This window comes from Tiliqua scincoides, chromosome 3, assembly GCF_035046505.1.
Source record: "Tiliqua scincoides isolate rTilSci1 chromosome 3, rTilSci1.hap2, whole genome shotgun sequence".
NCBI classification, from domain to species: domain Eukaryota; kingdom Metazoa; phylum Chordata; class Lepidosauria; order Squamata; family Scincidae; genus Tiliqua; species Tiliqua scincoides.
Window position 1 is genome coordinate 43,518,888 of NC_089823.1, and position 14,452 is coordinate 43,533,339.

Consider the following 14,452-nt stretch of genomic DNA (forward strand, 5'->3'; position numbering starts at 1 on the left):
CAGGGAAAGTTTGCCTGCTGCCTTCCAAGCCAGCTTCTGCTCTCCAGACTCAACTGTGCCCCTCGGCCCTTGCCACTGCTGGAAGGGGAGACTTGTCTACTCAGGACGCTTGCCCCCCGTCTCCCCCCCCCCCCGCACACACACTGTGGATGAGATTTCTCCAGCTTTGGCACTACCTGGGAACCTGGACCCTCCCTCTCTCTCTGGGCTCCAGGCATTGCCTCTTAGCCTGGAGGAGGACAAGAACGTGAAGCCCCCGCCCCTTTCCCCGGGGCCAGGACAAGGGGCTCAGGTACCAGCCATGGGGAGCTGTGAAATGAGGCGCCTCCTTTGGAAATTTAGCCTGGTCTTCCCTCTGCTGACAGTTTGCCCTGGGGTCTGCAGTCACATCTCCAGCAATCAAGGTAAAGAGAAGCTGTTGGGTGGAGGGGAGGTAAAGTATGGGGTCTGGGGGAGTATTTCTGAATGTGCAAAAAAAAAAAAAAAAATTCAGGCTGTCTCTATTCTGAGGCTGCAGGATGGCTGCTGGGTAAAGAGCAACCCTCATGGGCATGAAAGAATCACTGGCTCCTTCTGACCAGCTAGCGGAAGCCTTGTTTCCTCTCATCTATGAGTGTCAATTGACTTGCCCCACTTAGGTGACTGATGGGAGGGGGGGAAGCTTTTGCATTCTAATGCTCAGCTAGAGAGGGTGACAAGATGAGGTGGTAATTGCAGGATTCCCCAGGCCCTGGCCACAGTGGCAGGTCAATTAGTCTATGGCTGAAGAGTGATCGGAAGCTGTGCAACTGATTAGAAACCTCGGTGAAACTTGAGAAGCACTTGGTGCTCCATTTTTATTTTATATAAATATCACGCCTTGTTTTCCTCAGGTGAGAACTGTTTGGCAGAGCCTGAAAATAGACTGTGAGTTTACAATAGTTCCTCCTGATCAAAGGCATTTTTGCCTTTACCATGGGAAGGTGGGTGGATTTTGTAATGCATTTTTTTGTAATGCAACCAAGAGGCATTTTGCTTCAGTAGTGCAACCTGAATGGTAGGATGAAAGCCTCATCTAGGCTTCTGCTCATTATACTCTCCTTTTCTTTTCTTTCTCATCACCCTAACAAGAAAATGACCCTCTGGCAGCCCCTCTAGCAAAAAACTTAATAATAATAATACGTAGTAGTCTTTGCAGGACGTTCAAAAGCCATTGGCATGGCTTCCAGAACTTCACTAGAGCACCCACTCCAGTCTGGGGCTTCTTGGTGGTTCAGCTTTCCATATGCTCAGAAAAACGACTTCATAAAGTCAGGAGACCCTAGGAGTGTACTACAATGAGGTACAGTTGCCAGGAAAAAACCAAGTGAGCCCCAGTACATATACAGAAGCATTTGGGTGTGTACATGGGACTGTTTGGATCCTGGACTTTGTTTTTGGTGACAAATGTGTCTGTTATGAAACAGAAATATGGACATTACCATCCAGATGTTTGCAACAGAGGTTTTTACTATTATTGTCTTCATTACCATTAGTTAAACAATATTATTACTATGCAAAATGCTGTACCGTCCTTTATCTGGTTTATCTTCACATCATTCTTGCATACAGGTTATCATGTTTTTTCCCACTTTACAAATGAGAATCTGAGACAAAGAGATTTACTTTCAATGAGTGAGTGGCTTTATGACTACACTGATGTTTAAACCCAAATACCTTAGAGCCTAACCAAGCAGTGTATCCAATGGATTATATTGGCTCTCTTGTTTTCCAATATGGGTCGGATGAAAGCTTTTATAGGACCAGTTATGTTGGTTGGGTACAATAGCAAAGTTTTCAAGTCTGTCTTCTTTTCAGGAGATTTCTGAGGAAGTCAAAAGCATGAGATGCACTACCCTTATAAATTGTTTTGATAAAAGGTATCATCTGACCCATTCTGGATCCCCCTTTTCTTTCTTTTGGAAGACTCATGGCAACTTGTCTTGTTACTACTTAGTGATCTGTGGTCACTCATGCTGAACAGGAAAAGCCACAGAATGTCAACAGATTGATTTCTGTAAGTACAGAATCCTACCCTTACAGAGAAGACAGTGGGTAAAAAGATATGATTCATCAAGCAAGGGTATACAAGGGAAATCTTCATTTTTTATCTGTGCAACAAATTTTTAGAGTGCAACAAAGACACATGAAATGTGGAATGAAAAAAAGAATAAGTCTGAAATTTTAAGTAAAATATCCTTTTTTTCAAGGGTTGGTTTCCAGAAATGTGTAATTGTACAAGCAAAGTTGTCCTGGATTGAAAACAAAGGTACAGAAGTACAACAAATTATTTAAAAAAAATATTTTTAAGTAGGCTTGGCTTTTGCTGATAACTTCTTCAGTTTTGCCACCAAGAGTTTAGTGTTACAGGTCTTGCACTCCAACATGGAGTGATTGACCCATTGGTAACAAATAACATAAGGCTTTTGATGGGATAACATACATATAGTGAATATTCAAGCCCATAAATGTTGAAATCTGAAACACATGCATAAATGCTTTAGAGTTTTTTTATGTGCTTTTAAAAACAAGGGCCTTACAGTGCACTACTATGAATGTCTACTCAAAAGTCCCATTGTGTTCTTTGGGTTTTATTCCCAGGAAAGTGTGTCTAGGATGGCAGCTTAACAGTGCAATCCTATGCATGTCTACTCAGAACTAAGCCCCACTGAGTTCACTAGGATTTACTTACAGGGAAGTGTTCACAGGATTACTGCTAAGTCTGTGATCATTGCTGTATGATGCAAGTTGGCTGTGATTTACTTACCATGCTATTTTTTAGTTCTCTGGCATCCCTGGCATGGTTAGACACCAACATGTCACTAACTTAGCCTTATGAAAAAAGCACAGTGATTAAGGACCTAAAGCCCGATCACCAAACTAACTAACATCTGTAAGACTTTCAGGCAAAGCTTGAGTTCCTTCTGTGTTCAGTGCACCATCTACACATCATTGGTTCAAAAAATGGAAGGAGGTAACCCAAAATTCAAAATGATGATGAAAATCATATATTGTGTGCTGTCCAGTATTGTGCTAGAATTAAAAACATTCCTAAATGTAATTTGTTTCTTTTCTTCATCCCATTTTGTTCCATAATATATCTGTAGTGGAAATTATAGGACAGGCTGATGATACACTTACTCCCTGCACCAGCAACAACCACTACCAAAATAGGGTTATGTTTAGTCAGTCATCATACTGTTGTCCCATCTCATGGATTTACTGTCTGGGTTAACCTGAAAAACTCTGTAGGGCAAAGTTAAAGGGAAATAGTGACCAAGTTACTCTGATACCATAAGACCAAGACCTTAATATTTCATGCATGAAACCTGTAATATATGCCAGCAAGCATGTTAATTTCCATATTATCAAGCAAGAGAGGGTCTGCCAGTGAGAGATATTGGCTTGCCTAAGGCCAATATTGGGTTGCCTAAGGCCAACTCTCTATGAACCTAGATAGTTCATAGCTGAATTGACATTTGACCTAAAGACCTGTCAGTTAACTGCTGATACATTTAAACATAATCAAAGTATGACTTCTCTTTTATTAATTGTTAAAGATATTCTTTTCTTCTGATGATAGCTACATGTATTATGGGGAGGATGAACTACCACAAAATTCTATTTTGGTGTCATATTTACCCAACAATTGATGTATCTAGTGGTAATGTTAAACCAGCAGTGTTTAGAAGAAGAAAATCTTATAATTATAGTATACTATGGAGATATGATAGCACAATCCTAGGCATGTCTACTCAGAAGTAAGTTCCATTGCATTCAATGAGACTTACTCACAGGAAAGTGTGTATAGGAGTGCAGTCTAAGGCTGTACACACTTATCTAGCAGTGAGTCCAGCTGAGCTCAGTAGAACTTACTTCTGAGTAGACATGCCTAGGATTGTACTTAAAGGCTGCAATACTACATCATGTTTAATTCTGGAGGGAGGCTTGTTTTTCCATAAACATGGATCAGACTCCATATACTTACTCTGAAATGATGGCTGATTAAAATAAAATGTCAACCTTCATTCCTTAGAACATTTTTCTTTTATTCTGCTCAGTTAATAGATTTTTGAAAATGCTATATAACTCCAGCAATTCCTTCCAGAGCATTTTACTAAAGTGTAGAAGATTCTGTGAATTTTGTTTTAAGTCATTCACAATGATGCTTACTTCTGAATAGACACGTATAAGATTTTGTTGTAAAACAAGTTCTACCACCACCCAGAAAGAAATTAAAGACATAATTCTACATTCAGATGTTAATGTACACCCCACAAATGTGCAGGTATAGATTTATTCTAGGACATGACATGCAATCTTTCTATGAAGAGTACAAAACATATTCTCCCAATCACCTCCTGATTTTGTATTCACAATCACTGATACAGATTGTTATGCAACTACACTTAGAGGTTGAGTGTGTGTGTGGGGGGGGGAATCTCTCCTTCTACCACTCTTCAACTACATTCCTTCAACTACAATCCTATCCACACTTACTAGGAAGTAAGCTTCATTGACTCTACTGGGGCTTGCTTCTGAGTAGACAAGCATAGGATTGGGTTTTCAGTGTGTGAATCCAAAGGAGGTGGTTTCAGTGGATTTAATACTGATAATTTGAGGACTGCATGGTTGAAAGAACAGGTCTGTCCTTTTGGGGGCTTATATTACTATATAAAATACCTTTTACTTTGCTGTAGTAGTAATAAAATAAGAATAAGAATGCATTTCAGGCAGCAATAAAATATGTAATGAGATATTTTGCATATTTTTATAATTATCTCTCCTTTTACACTTCTTTAAGAAGCCTTCTAAATATTGATCACTAGTAAGAAATTTGCAAAATATCTCAGGAAAAAACCCAGCATCCATTTTAAATATTTGCCAGAGAAACTGTGCTTTAATGGGACTGTGTCCAACTGAAGAAGATAAAAAGTAAGCAGGTATGCTTAGCTCTGAGGTGGGACAGTTTAGCAAGGAAAATTGCAAAGGCAGAGCCATTGATTGCACAAATGTGCCTGGATAAGTACCAATTAATTATTTTTAATTGATCAAAAGAAAGAAACCCAAGCTTTTAGTATTTGTTTCTTCCACAGAGAGTGAAAATGAAATCATCTCACAATAACATTTCAGGACATTAATTTCACAAATTAATTTTCAAGACAATGAGCAAAGGGCTGAATCTTTTTTTTTTTTTTTTTGCAACCTGCTCTTATAGCTGTGATGAAAGCTTCAGCTTGGCTTGGCTTTGAGGAGCTGACTTTTTCCCCCTGTTCCAAAGTATCAACAGTAATGATTTAATTTAGAGACAAAATAAAAGCTGCACAGGAATGATCTCAAGAGAAGTAAAAATACTGGGTGCCATCCAGAGAAAGGAATGCATTACATCCTGCACTTTGTCCTGCTGGAATCAATGGGCATTATTTTCAAGTAAAGTTGTATGGGAGCATAAGGTTAAGTCTTGTTGATTTCAAAGGCACACTGACATCCCTAACTTAATAATGACATTATTGACTACTACTACTACTGATGATGATGCGTATAGGTGCTGCATAAACTGTACACCCATGCAATGTGAATAAACCACACTCTCTCAGGCAAAATTCTTTCTCCTCCTCCAAAAATATAATTCGAAGAATATGGCAAAAGCACAGTGGCATCCCCCAGGGAAGGCAAAAATTTAAGTTTCTCAGGTACCTGAACACCTGTGTAAAGTGGACCCTTCCCTTGCCTTTAGAGCCACTCACGGCTGTATAAGCAAAGCAGAGGAGACACCTCTGCTTTGCTTTGCTTTGCAGCCACAAAGAGCTCTGAAGAGGAGGGGCCACTTTATAGGAGTGTTCAGGCACCTGAAAAACACAGCATTCATTCCCCTCCCCCCTCCCCCAGAGCACCATTGCAATGGAATTCTAATGGGCTTTTGAAATCCATAGTCAGATTTGTGTGCTTGTTTATTTATCTGTTTTTAAACATTTTTATTCCTGAGTTGACCGCTCTTTGATTCTGTGCTCTTCCAGTCGAATGGAAGCTTTAGTTCTTCAGATTTTGTCTGTGCTCTTCAATGGCTTTCCCTCCCTTGTAAATCAATGGATGGTGCCTTGTTCCATCTGTGGCAAGGCAGACTGAAACAATAGTATTGACAAAGGAGTGAACTTCTCCATTCATCTTAATTGAGTGGTAACTTCAAAAATAAATTGTGACCGAGGTAAGGACTGGTTTCCACTATTGAAAAGATCTGTGGACAGCCTATCTAATTGCTCACAGAACTGTGTACAGGAACTGCATCAAAAATCAACTCAAGGCCTCCTGGCTGTGTGAGCTCTGCTTGGAAATAGCCATCTTCCCCCCCCCCCCACTTCAAAGTGCTCTGTCATTAGTATTCAACCAATAGCCAAGTCATTGACTGGGTTAGTTTAAAAACACAATATTAAAAACAATAGGTTTGTTGTAGCTTCTTATTTGCCTGCCAAATTCGTTACAGGACCTTATTTTTCCTCTCCAAACTGAGCAAAGGGCTCAAATTTTATACAGAAATATTCCAAATCCAAGAACCAGAAAAGGCAAATGAGAACCAACTAAACACATTTGCTAACTATAGAAGTTGCATGATTTGTTTCTGAATGGAGTAAAGAGTTTTGTTCAGTTCTGAACATATGAAGAAGAAAGGCATGAATGTGTACTAAAAATGCTAACAATAGATTATCCAACCACATGATAGGTGCTGCGGTCAATGCAGTGGGGTTAGGATCTTGACTAAAGGCCCAAACCTATGGGCTGTGGTACTGGTGCACCCCTAGCACCGCTGACCCGGTCTGTAGCGAATGTCCCATAAGGCACTTTTGCACCTGCACTAACAATGCACTGCCAGCACTGAGCCCAGTGCCAGTCAGCCTCAGTGCCCAGAGACACTGAGAGTTTCTGGAGGTGAGTACAGCTGCTGGCCAGTGGCAGGGCTTTTCAGGGTGGGGGGAGTGTGGGAAGAGGGCAGAACTAGGCTGGGGTGGGGGAGGGGAAGGGAGAGGAGGGGAAGAACAGCCCTGGGAGGGGGGCAGAGATCCCCTCCCAGGCAAGGAAACCCAACATGGGTCTCCTCGGTTCTGTGCCCGCTCAATAGCGGATACAGGTTCAAGAAGACCCATGAGGGCCATCTGGTTGTTACATGGTTTAAGGGAACATTTGTTCCTTACCCTGAGGAGACCTGGCGATGCATCCCTGGCCTCACAGAATACAGCGATCAGCATTTTGGCACTGCTGTAGCCCTAGACACAAGGGAAGGATAGGATTGGCTGTAAATAAGGACATTCCATCCTAGAGAGCTGCTGTCGTGTAAGAGACTACTGGCCCAATCCTATTTCAGCCTTCCAGTGATGAACTCACATTCTATCAACACAAGACCTGGGCTGCTGACACCTCAGCTGCAGCAATGGCATGCAGAACAGGGCCAGCAGTACAAATTGCTGGCAACCACATGCATGTGCCACCCACCATTGGTGCTGGTAAGTTGGTAGCAGGGGTGGACCATGGGTGCAGAAGGAGAGAACTGTGCTGATAGGGAGAGGATCATGATAGGGATTGGGGCCAGCTGGGGCCATGCTGGGGGAGGGCAGAGGGTGGATATTGGTGGCAGTGGTGGCATATCCAATGCTCCCTTTCAAGCCTCCGCACATCCCCTTGGGCCTACTCAGACTTGGGCCAAATGGCTGGCATGTGTCCAAGTAGATCCATTGTGGACCATAGTGTGGCAGAGTTAGTAAGTAAAAAATTGTTTTACTTACATCTCTACAGCAGCGTGGTCTCCTGATAGCCACAGCATGCAGTGGAGGCCACACTGCACCGCTGTATGATATAGGCCAGCTGAGGAGAGGATTGGGCTGTGAGCTATGAATCAGAAAGTCCTTAGTTCAAATATCACCCCTACCTTGAACTCATCTCAGGTTTGCAGGCAAGTCACATTCTTAGCCTCAGCTTCCCTCATATCTGTAATGTGTGGCAATAATAACATTACAAGATAATGTATATAAAACTTTGAACTTTTGGAAGCTCGTATAAATGTATAGAGGGGGTAAATGGATCCTGAATCTTCATGGAGGGGAGGGAAGGGAAGGTTTATGAGCCTGAATCTCTGTGAGAAAGGATGAGGGAGAGTGTGGAAGTTTGAATCTTTGTGAGAGGGGGACAGTGAGGGCATGTGAGCCTGAGGGGTGTATGTGTGAGGGTGAGGGTGAGTGTGGCGTATGAATTTGTGAGAGAGAGGAAAGTGGGTGGTGTGTGTGTGTGTGAGAGAGAGACCATGCCAGGACCAGACTAGACATGGAGGAGGTGGGGTGAGGGCTGACAGCCCAGACCCATTGTGTTTAAGGGTCAAGTTTTTCAGACTAGTGATCTTAGCTCTTTTCCTCTCTTTTTCCTTCATTGTGCGCTCTGTTGGGGCAGATCTGATGACAGGCTAGGTATATATGATAGGATAAAATCTGGGTGGCTGTGTTATGTGTTGCAGCATTGTAGGTGAGAATGTACTTATCTTCACTAATTAGCTCAGGGGAGGGGAAGGATGCTATTATCAATGTAATAGCAAGACATGGAAAATATAACCGTGGGGGTCAGGTGGGCCATGCCAGGGAAAGGAGGGTCTTTCATAGACAAATTGTCCCTCTTTCCAGCCCTTTTCTCAGCTCTCTGATGGCCCATGGTCTTGGTAGTAACACCCTACTTTTGAAGGTACTGTTCATGCATGCCAGGTCAATGAATAATAAAATCTGCCTCAACTGGAATTTAATCCTGGGTGAGAATGCTTCACTTGCAAATATTATGGAGACCTGGTTGGATGAGATGGGAGGAGTGGATTTTCTGGGACTCAGAATAGTGCAGCAGCTGTGACTGCAGAAATGGGAATTTAGGGGTGGGTGCAACGGACTATCAGGAATTCCTCTCCCTTACCAGGTGCCCTGTCAAGCAATCCACTAGGTTCATGTTTCTGTATGTCACATTGGAGGATTGGGATTGGGATTGGGATTGGCAGGATTGGGATTTCAGTTTTGCTGCCCTGTAACTGAGCTGACTAGATTGATCTCAGCCTGGATTGATCTCCCAACTATTGGTATTGGGGGACTTCACTGTTCATACCTCAGGAGTAGATAGTGTTTAAGATTGCATGGCTGCCATGAGAACCATGGGCCTGTCCCAGTGAACAGGGTTGCCATGAGACAGTGAATGGCTGCCATGAGAACCATGGGCCTGCCCCCCACGAGGCAGGGCACATGTTAGTCCTGGTTTCTGTGGCTAGAGAAGTGGACGGTAATCTGCATGTGAAGAAGATTAAGATGACTCAGTTGGGCCCTGCACATTGTGGGGGCCTCATGCTACCCTTACACCAAGTGCTGTTTCCAATTGGCTTGAAATTGGGTCACTTCAGAAGCAGCTCCCACCCACTGCTCCTTCCAATTGGCCTAAAACTGGGGCCATGCAGGTGGCAGTATTCACTTCTTGCTCTTTCCCTCCCCCTTGCAGTTTCTGTTGCCATCCTCTCCTCGTCTAGCTCTGGAGTGGCCTGCTGCGGACAGGACAATGATGGGCGAGAGTTGGGGAGCACTGCGGACTGGGTGCGCACTCCTCCCTTCCTCAAGCTGACCTATCAGGCACCTATTCTGACACCATCAAAAGTACAGGAGTTCTATCCACCTGCACAGAAGTTACAGATGTTTTTGTCTTCACCTGGCTCCATTCAAGCTAAGAGCAACAACAACAAAAAATTAGTAGAAGGGCCCCTGCAAAATTAGAGGGGGGCCCACAAAAATGTTTCCAATTGGGTCCCACAGCTCCTAAGGCCATGTTCTGTTTTGTATTACTTAGTTTTTATATTGTATGTATTTTAACATTATTGTAAGCCTCCTTAGGTGTCCATTGGGGAGGAAGGCAGGATAAAAATGGAATAAATAAATACATGAATAAATGCTACATATTATTATTAGGATACAGGGGCTGCAATCAGATCTCCTGCCCTTACTATTACTACTATTACCACCATCACCACCACCATGTATTCATTTAACACTAACATTTGAGTTAGTGCATAGCCATCTACAGGGAATTAGAGTACAAGACTGTAGTGACAAATTCCAAGACCATCAAAAACTGATTGTCAAATCTCATCAGGAAAGTTTTCTTTCATTTTCAACTATTTACAAACGTATCATTTTGGTTATTTATTTATCTGTCACATTTTTATACCGCCCTTCCTCCAAGGAGCTAGGGTGTTGTACATGATTCCTTTGCTTCTCTAGTTCTCACAACAACCCCATCAAGTAGAACTGCTTCACTGCCGCCAAGACTAAGAACATATTTGAAAAATTATCACGATTCCGTGGTATGGACCATTTCCATAGCTCATAGTAGAACACATACTTTACACATGCAAGAAGTCCCAGGTTTCATCCCTCACATCACCAGGTAGGACTGGGAATGGTAGAGACACCTATCTGAAACCTGGAGAACTGCTGAGTTAAATGGACCAAATAATCTGAGCTAGTAAAAGGCTGTTATGTCCAGGCACAGCACTGTTACTATTCGAGGGTTGAATCAAAAGGGCTTCACATTAAAGATGCACTCTCTACACAACCCCCCTCATTTTAGCAATTCAGGAAATCAGTTAAACAGGGCAAAAAAAATATTCTTCCTTTCATAGGGAAGGCAGATAGCATTGCACTTGTTCTTCTTTGGCTTTGTCTTCTCTTCTCATTTCCAAATCTAACTGGTTTTTGGTGCCAGTTAGAAACCATCACATTCTCCACATGATCCCTAAATGACCTACTCCTAGTTTTAAAATGGCTTGCATTTTTTTTTTCTTTTCAGATGGTCTCTCTGCATATTTGAATGTTTCCCTTTAGAAATTGCTCTTGATCATTTTCGTTTCAGAACATTTGTATAAACCTGGGAGTTTTTTATATTGTTTTTGGCATATTAATTCTATTGTATTACTTTTCTCTGTAAAATAATTGTATTGGGTTTTTTTTCATTATAAGCCAAATTTTAAAAATATAGTGCTCCATTTGGAGCATTTAGATGTTTGTTTGTTTTTTAAAGATAGAGTGCTGACCTGCATGTATAAATTGAGAGGAACTTTTTTTTTATGAGCACTGGAATTTATGTGAGAGATGTTAAGACTTGATCATGGAGTGCTGCACATTAAAAACACTAAAGGCATAATGTATTGGTATAAAATTGTCCTCATTATTCTTCTTTAGAATGAAGAATCTCACATTTATCCTGTCTTACATTTTAGGAATAGCCCCTCTACACCATTAAGGGGTATAGGTGGCAAACAGATACCGTTAGAGTTATCAGCTCCCAGTCCTAAGGTATGTCTTGTTCCTTTAACATATGCATGAAAGGAGAAACTTGACAGTGTTGCTGTTTTGGACATAAGAACATAAGAACATAAGAACAGCCCCACTGGATCAGGCCATAGGCCCATCTAGTCCAGCTTCCTGTATCTCACAGCGGCCCACCAAATGCCCCAGGGAGCACACCAGATAACAAGAGACCTCATCCTGGTGCCCTCCCTTGCATCTGCATTCTGACATAACCCATTTCTAAAATCAGGAGGTTGCGCATACACATCATGGCTTGTACCCCATAATGGATTTTTCCTCCAGAAACTTGTCCAATCCCCTTTTAAAGGCATCTAGGCTAGACGCCAGCACCACATCCTGTGGCAAGGACCGACCACACGCTGAATAAATAAATATTTTCTTTTGTCTGTCCTAACCCGCCCAACACTCAATTTTAGTGGATGTCCCCTGGTTCTGGTATTATGTGAGAGTGTAAAGAGCATCTCCCTATCCACTCTGTCCATCCCCTGCATAATTTTGTATGTCTCAATCATGTCCCCCCTCAGGCATCTCTTTTCTAGGCTGAAGAGGCCCAAACGCCGTAGCCTTTCCTCATAAGGAGGGTGCCCCAGCCCCGTAATCATCTTAGTCGCTCTCTTTTGCACCTTTTCCATTTCCACTATGTCTTTTTTGAGATGCGGAGACCAGAACTGGACACAATACTCCAGGTGTGGCCTTACCATAGATTTGTACAACGGCATTATAATACTAGCCATTTTGTTCTCAATACCCTTCCTAATGATCCCAAGCATAGAATTGGCCTTCTTCACTGCTGCCACACATTGGGTCGATACTTTCATCGACCTGTCCACCACCACCCCAAGATCTCTCGCCTGATCTGTCACAGACAGCTCAGAACCCATCAGCCTATATCTAAAGTTTTGATTTTTTGCCCCAATGTGCATAACTTTACACTTACTGACATTGAAGCACATCTGCCATTTTGCTGCCCATTCTGCCAGTCTGGAGAGATCCTTCTGGAGCTCTTCACAATCACTTCTGGTCTTCACCACTCGGAAAAGTTTGGTGTCGTCTGCAAACTTAGCCACTTCACTGCTCAACCCTGTCTCCAGGTCATTTATGAAGAGGTCGAAAAACACCAGTCCCAGGACAGATCCTTGGGGCACACCGCTTTTCACCTCTCTCCATTGTGAAAATTGCCCATTGACACCCACTCTCTGCTTCCTGGCCTCCAACCAGTTCTCAATCCATGAGAGGACCTGTCCTCTAATTCCCTGACTGTGGAGTTTTTTCAGTAGCCTTTGGTGAGGGACTGTGTCAAATGCCTTCTGAAAGTCCAGATATATAATGTCCACGGGTTCTCCCACATCCACATGCCTGTTGACCTTTTCAAAGAATTCTATAAGGTTCGTGAGGCAAGACTTACCCTTACAGAAGCCATGCTGACTCTCCCTCAGCAAGGCCTGTTCGTCTATGTGTTTTGAGATCCTATCTTTGATGAGGCATTCCACCATCTTACCCGGTATGGATGTTAGGCTGACCGGCCTATAGTTTCCCGGGTCCCCCCTCTTTCCCTTTTTAAAAATAGGCATGACATTTGCTATCCTCCAATCTTCTGGCACCATGGCCGTTTTGAGGGACAAGTTGCATACCTTAGTCAAGAGATCTGCAACTTCATTCTTCAATTCCTTAATAACTCTTGGACACATTTGGGCTCCATCTGTCTCCATTTGCATACCTTAGTCAAGAGATCTGCAACTTCATTCTTCAATTCCTTAATAACTCTTGGACACATTTGGGCTCCATCTGTCTTCTCCCCCATGGGGCCTCTGTAACACTGTAGCAGGAGAAACTACGCCGACCATATTCTCCCTGCATACAGATGTTGAAGGAACTGTGGTTCTCTTCAGGTCAGGAGCTCGCAGGCCAAGACACCCTATATAGTCAAGGGACATCTCACACCTTGAGTGGGAAGATTTAGGCATATCAGTCATCTCAGCCAGTCTTATATTTAAAATGTGTGTGTGTATGTGCCAGCGAAAGCCAGAGTGATGTAGTGGTTTGGGAGGTGGACTTAGACCTGGAAGATCCCGGTTTGAATCCCCCCTCAGTCACGAAGCTTCCTGGGTGACCTTGAGCCAGTCACTTTCTCTCAACCTCACCTACCTCACAGGGTTGTTGTGAAGACAAAAGGAGGGAAGCAGCTTTGTACACCACCCTGAGCTCTTGGAGGAAGGGCAGTATAAAAATGTGACAAAATAAACGTGTGTGTGTGAGAGAGATGAACAACTTTCACCTGCTTCAGTTCATACCGTAACCTGAGATGGAGCTGAGAGAGCCATACACTTTAGCCCCGCTGACAGCTTTCTCAATGTACCTCATAACATTCTTCTTTCAAACTGAAGCCTTGTTTTATGAGATAAAGTTTTGAACCAAAATGAGTAGTACACACTGCAAAGCGATTCCCATAAAGTTGCTGATGAGGGCTCTAATTAGTAGCATTTTGTAACTTATTGAAGCATATGTTGAGTGATTCTGTGGCTGGATATGAACATGTCTTACAGCAACTTTCATTGCTCAGTACTGGGCACTGTATGTATGTACTCTGTATGGCCCTGTATGACAGATCACTCTGTCTTGAGATATCACAGCTCTCAGTCAGGGTAGTCTCATCCATATGATTGGGGGACTATATAGTCTCTTCCATTGCCCCCCGTTTACTATCCCACACACACAGGGGGTGGGGGTGTTGAGCCTTTAGGTTTTTTCCCCTGCTGCAGGTTCATTATCTTATTTCAATAAAGCGGCCTAGTTTAACACAAGCCTCTGTCTCACACTTTTATGGAGGGTGGCACATGCAACAATAAACTAGAAAAGTCAGTTGATAAATTATAGACCAGTGGTTTCCAAACTGGTGGGTCATGACGCACCAGCAAGGGAAGCACTTTTTCCTGCCCCTTTAAGGGGTGAGAGGGGGAAAGGCGGCAGCAGCGCGATTCCCAGGATCGCACTGCTGCTGGAGACAGGAGGGTTTTTTTTTTTACTTACCTACAGTCAGCGCTGTAGTCCTGGGGGGTCAGAGGGGC

The 14,452-nt window shown here is 43.0% G+C and overlaps 1 protein-coding gene across 2 annotated transcripts in view; it reads left to right on the plus strand.

Moving 5' to 3' along the window:
- The first annotated feature begins 301 nt into the window (after nucleotides 1-301).
- EPHA6 (EPH receptor A6) overlaps nucleotides 302-14,452 on the plus strand; it is a 499,677-nt gene continuing 485,526 nt past the window's right edge. For both annotated transcript variants that reach the window (XM_066619606.1, XM_066619607.1), the window contains exon 1: nucleotides 302-404. In XM_066619606.1, the coding sequence (XP_066475703.1) occupies nucleotides 302-404 (103 nt within the window). The remainder of the gene's footprint in view (nucleotides 405-14,452) is intronic.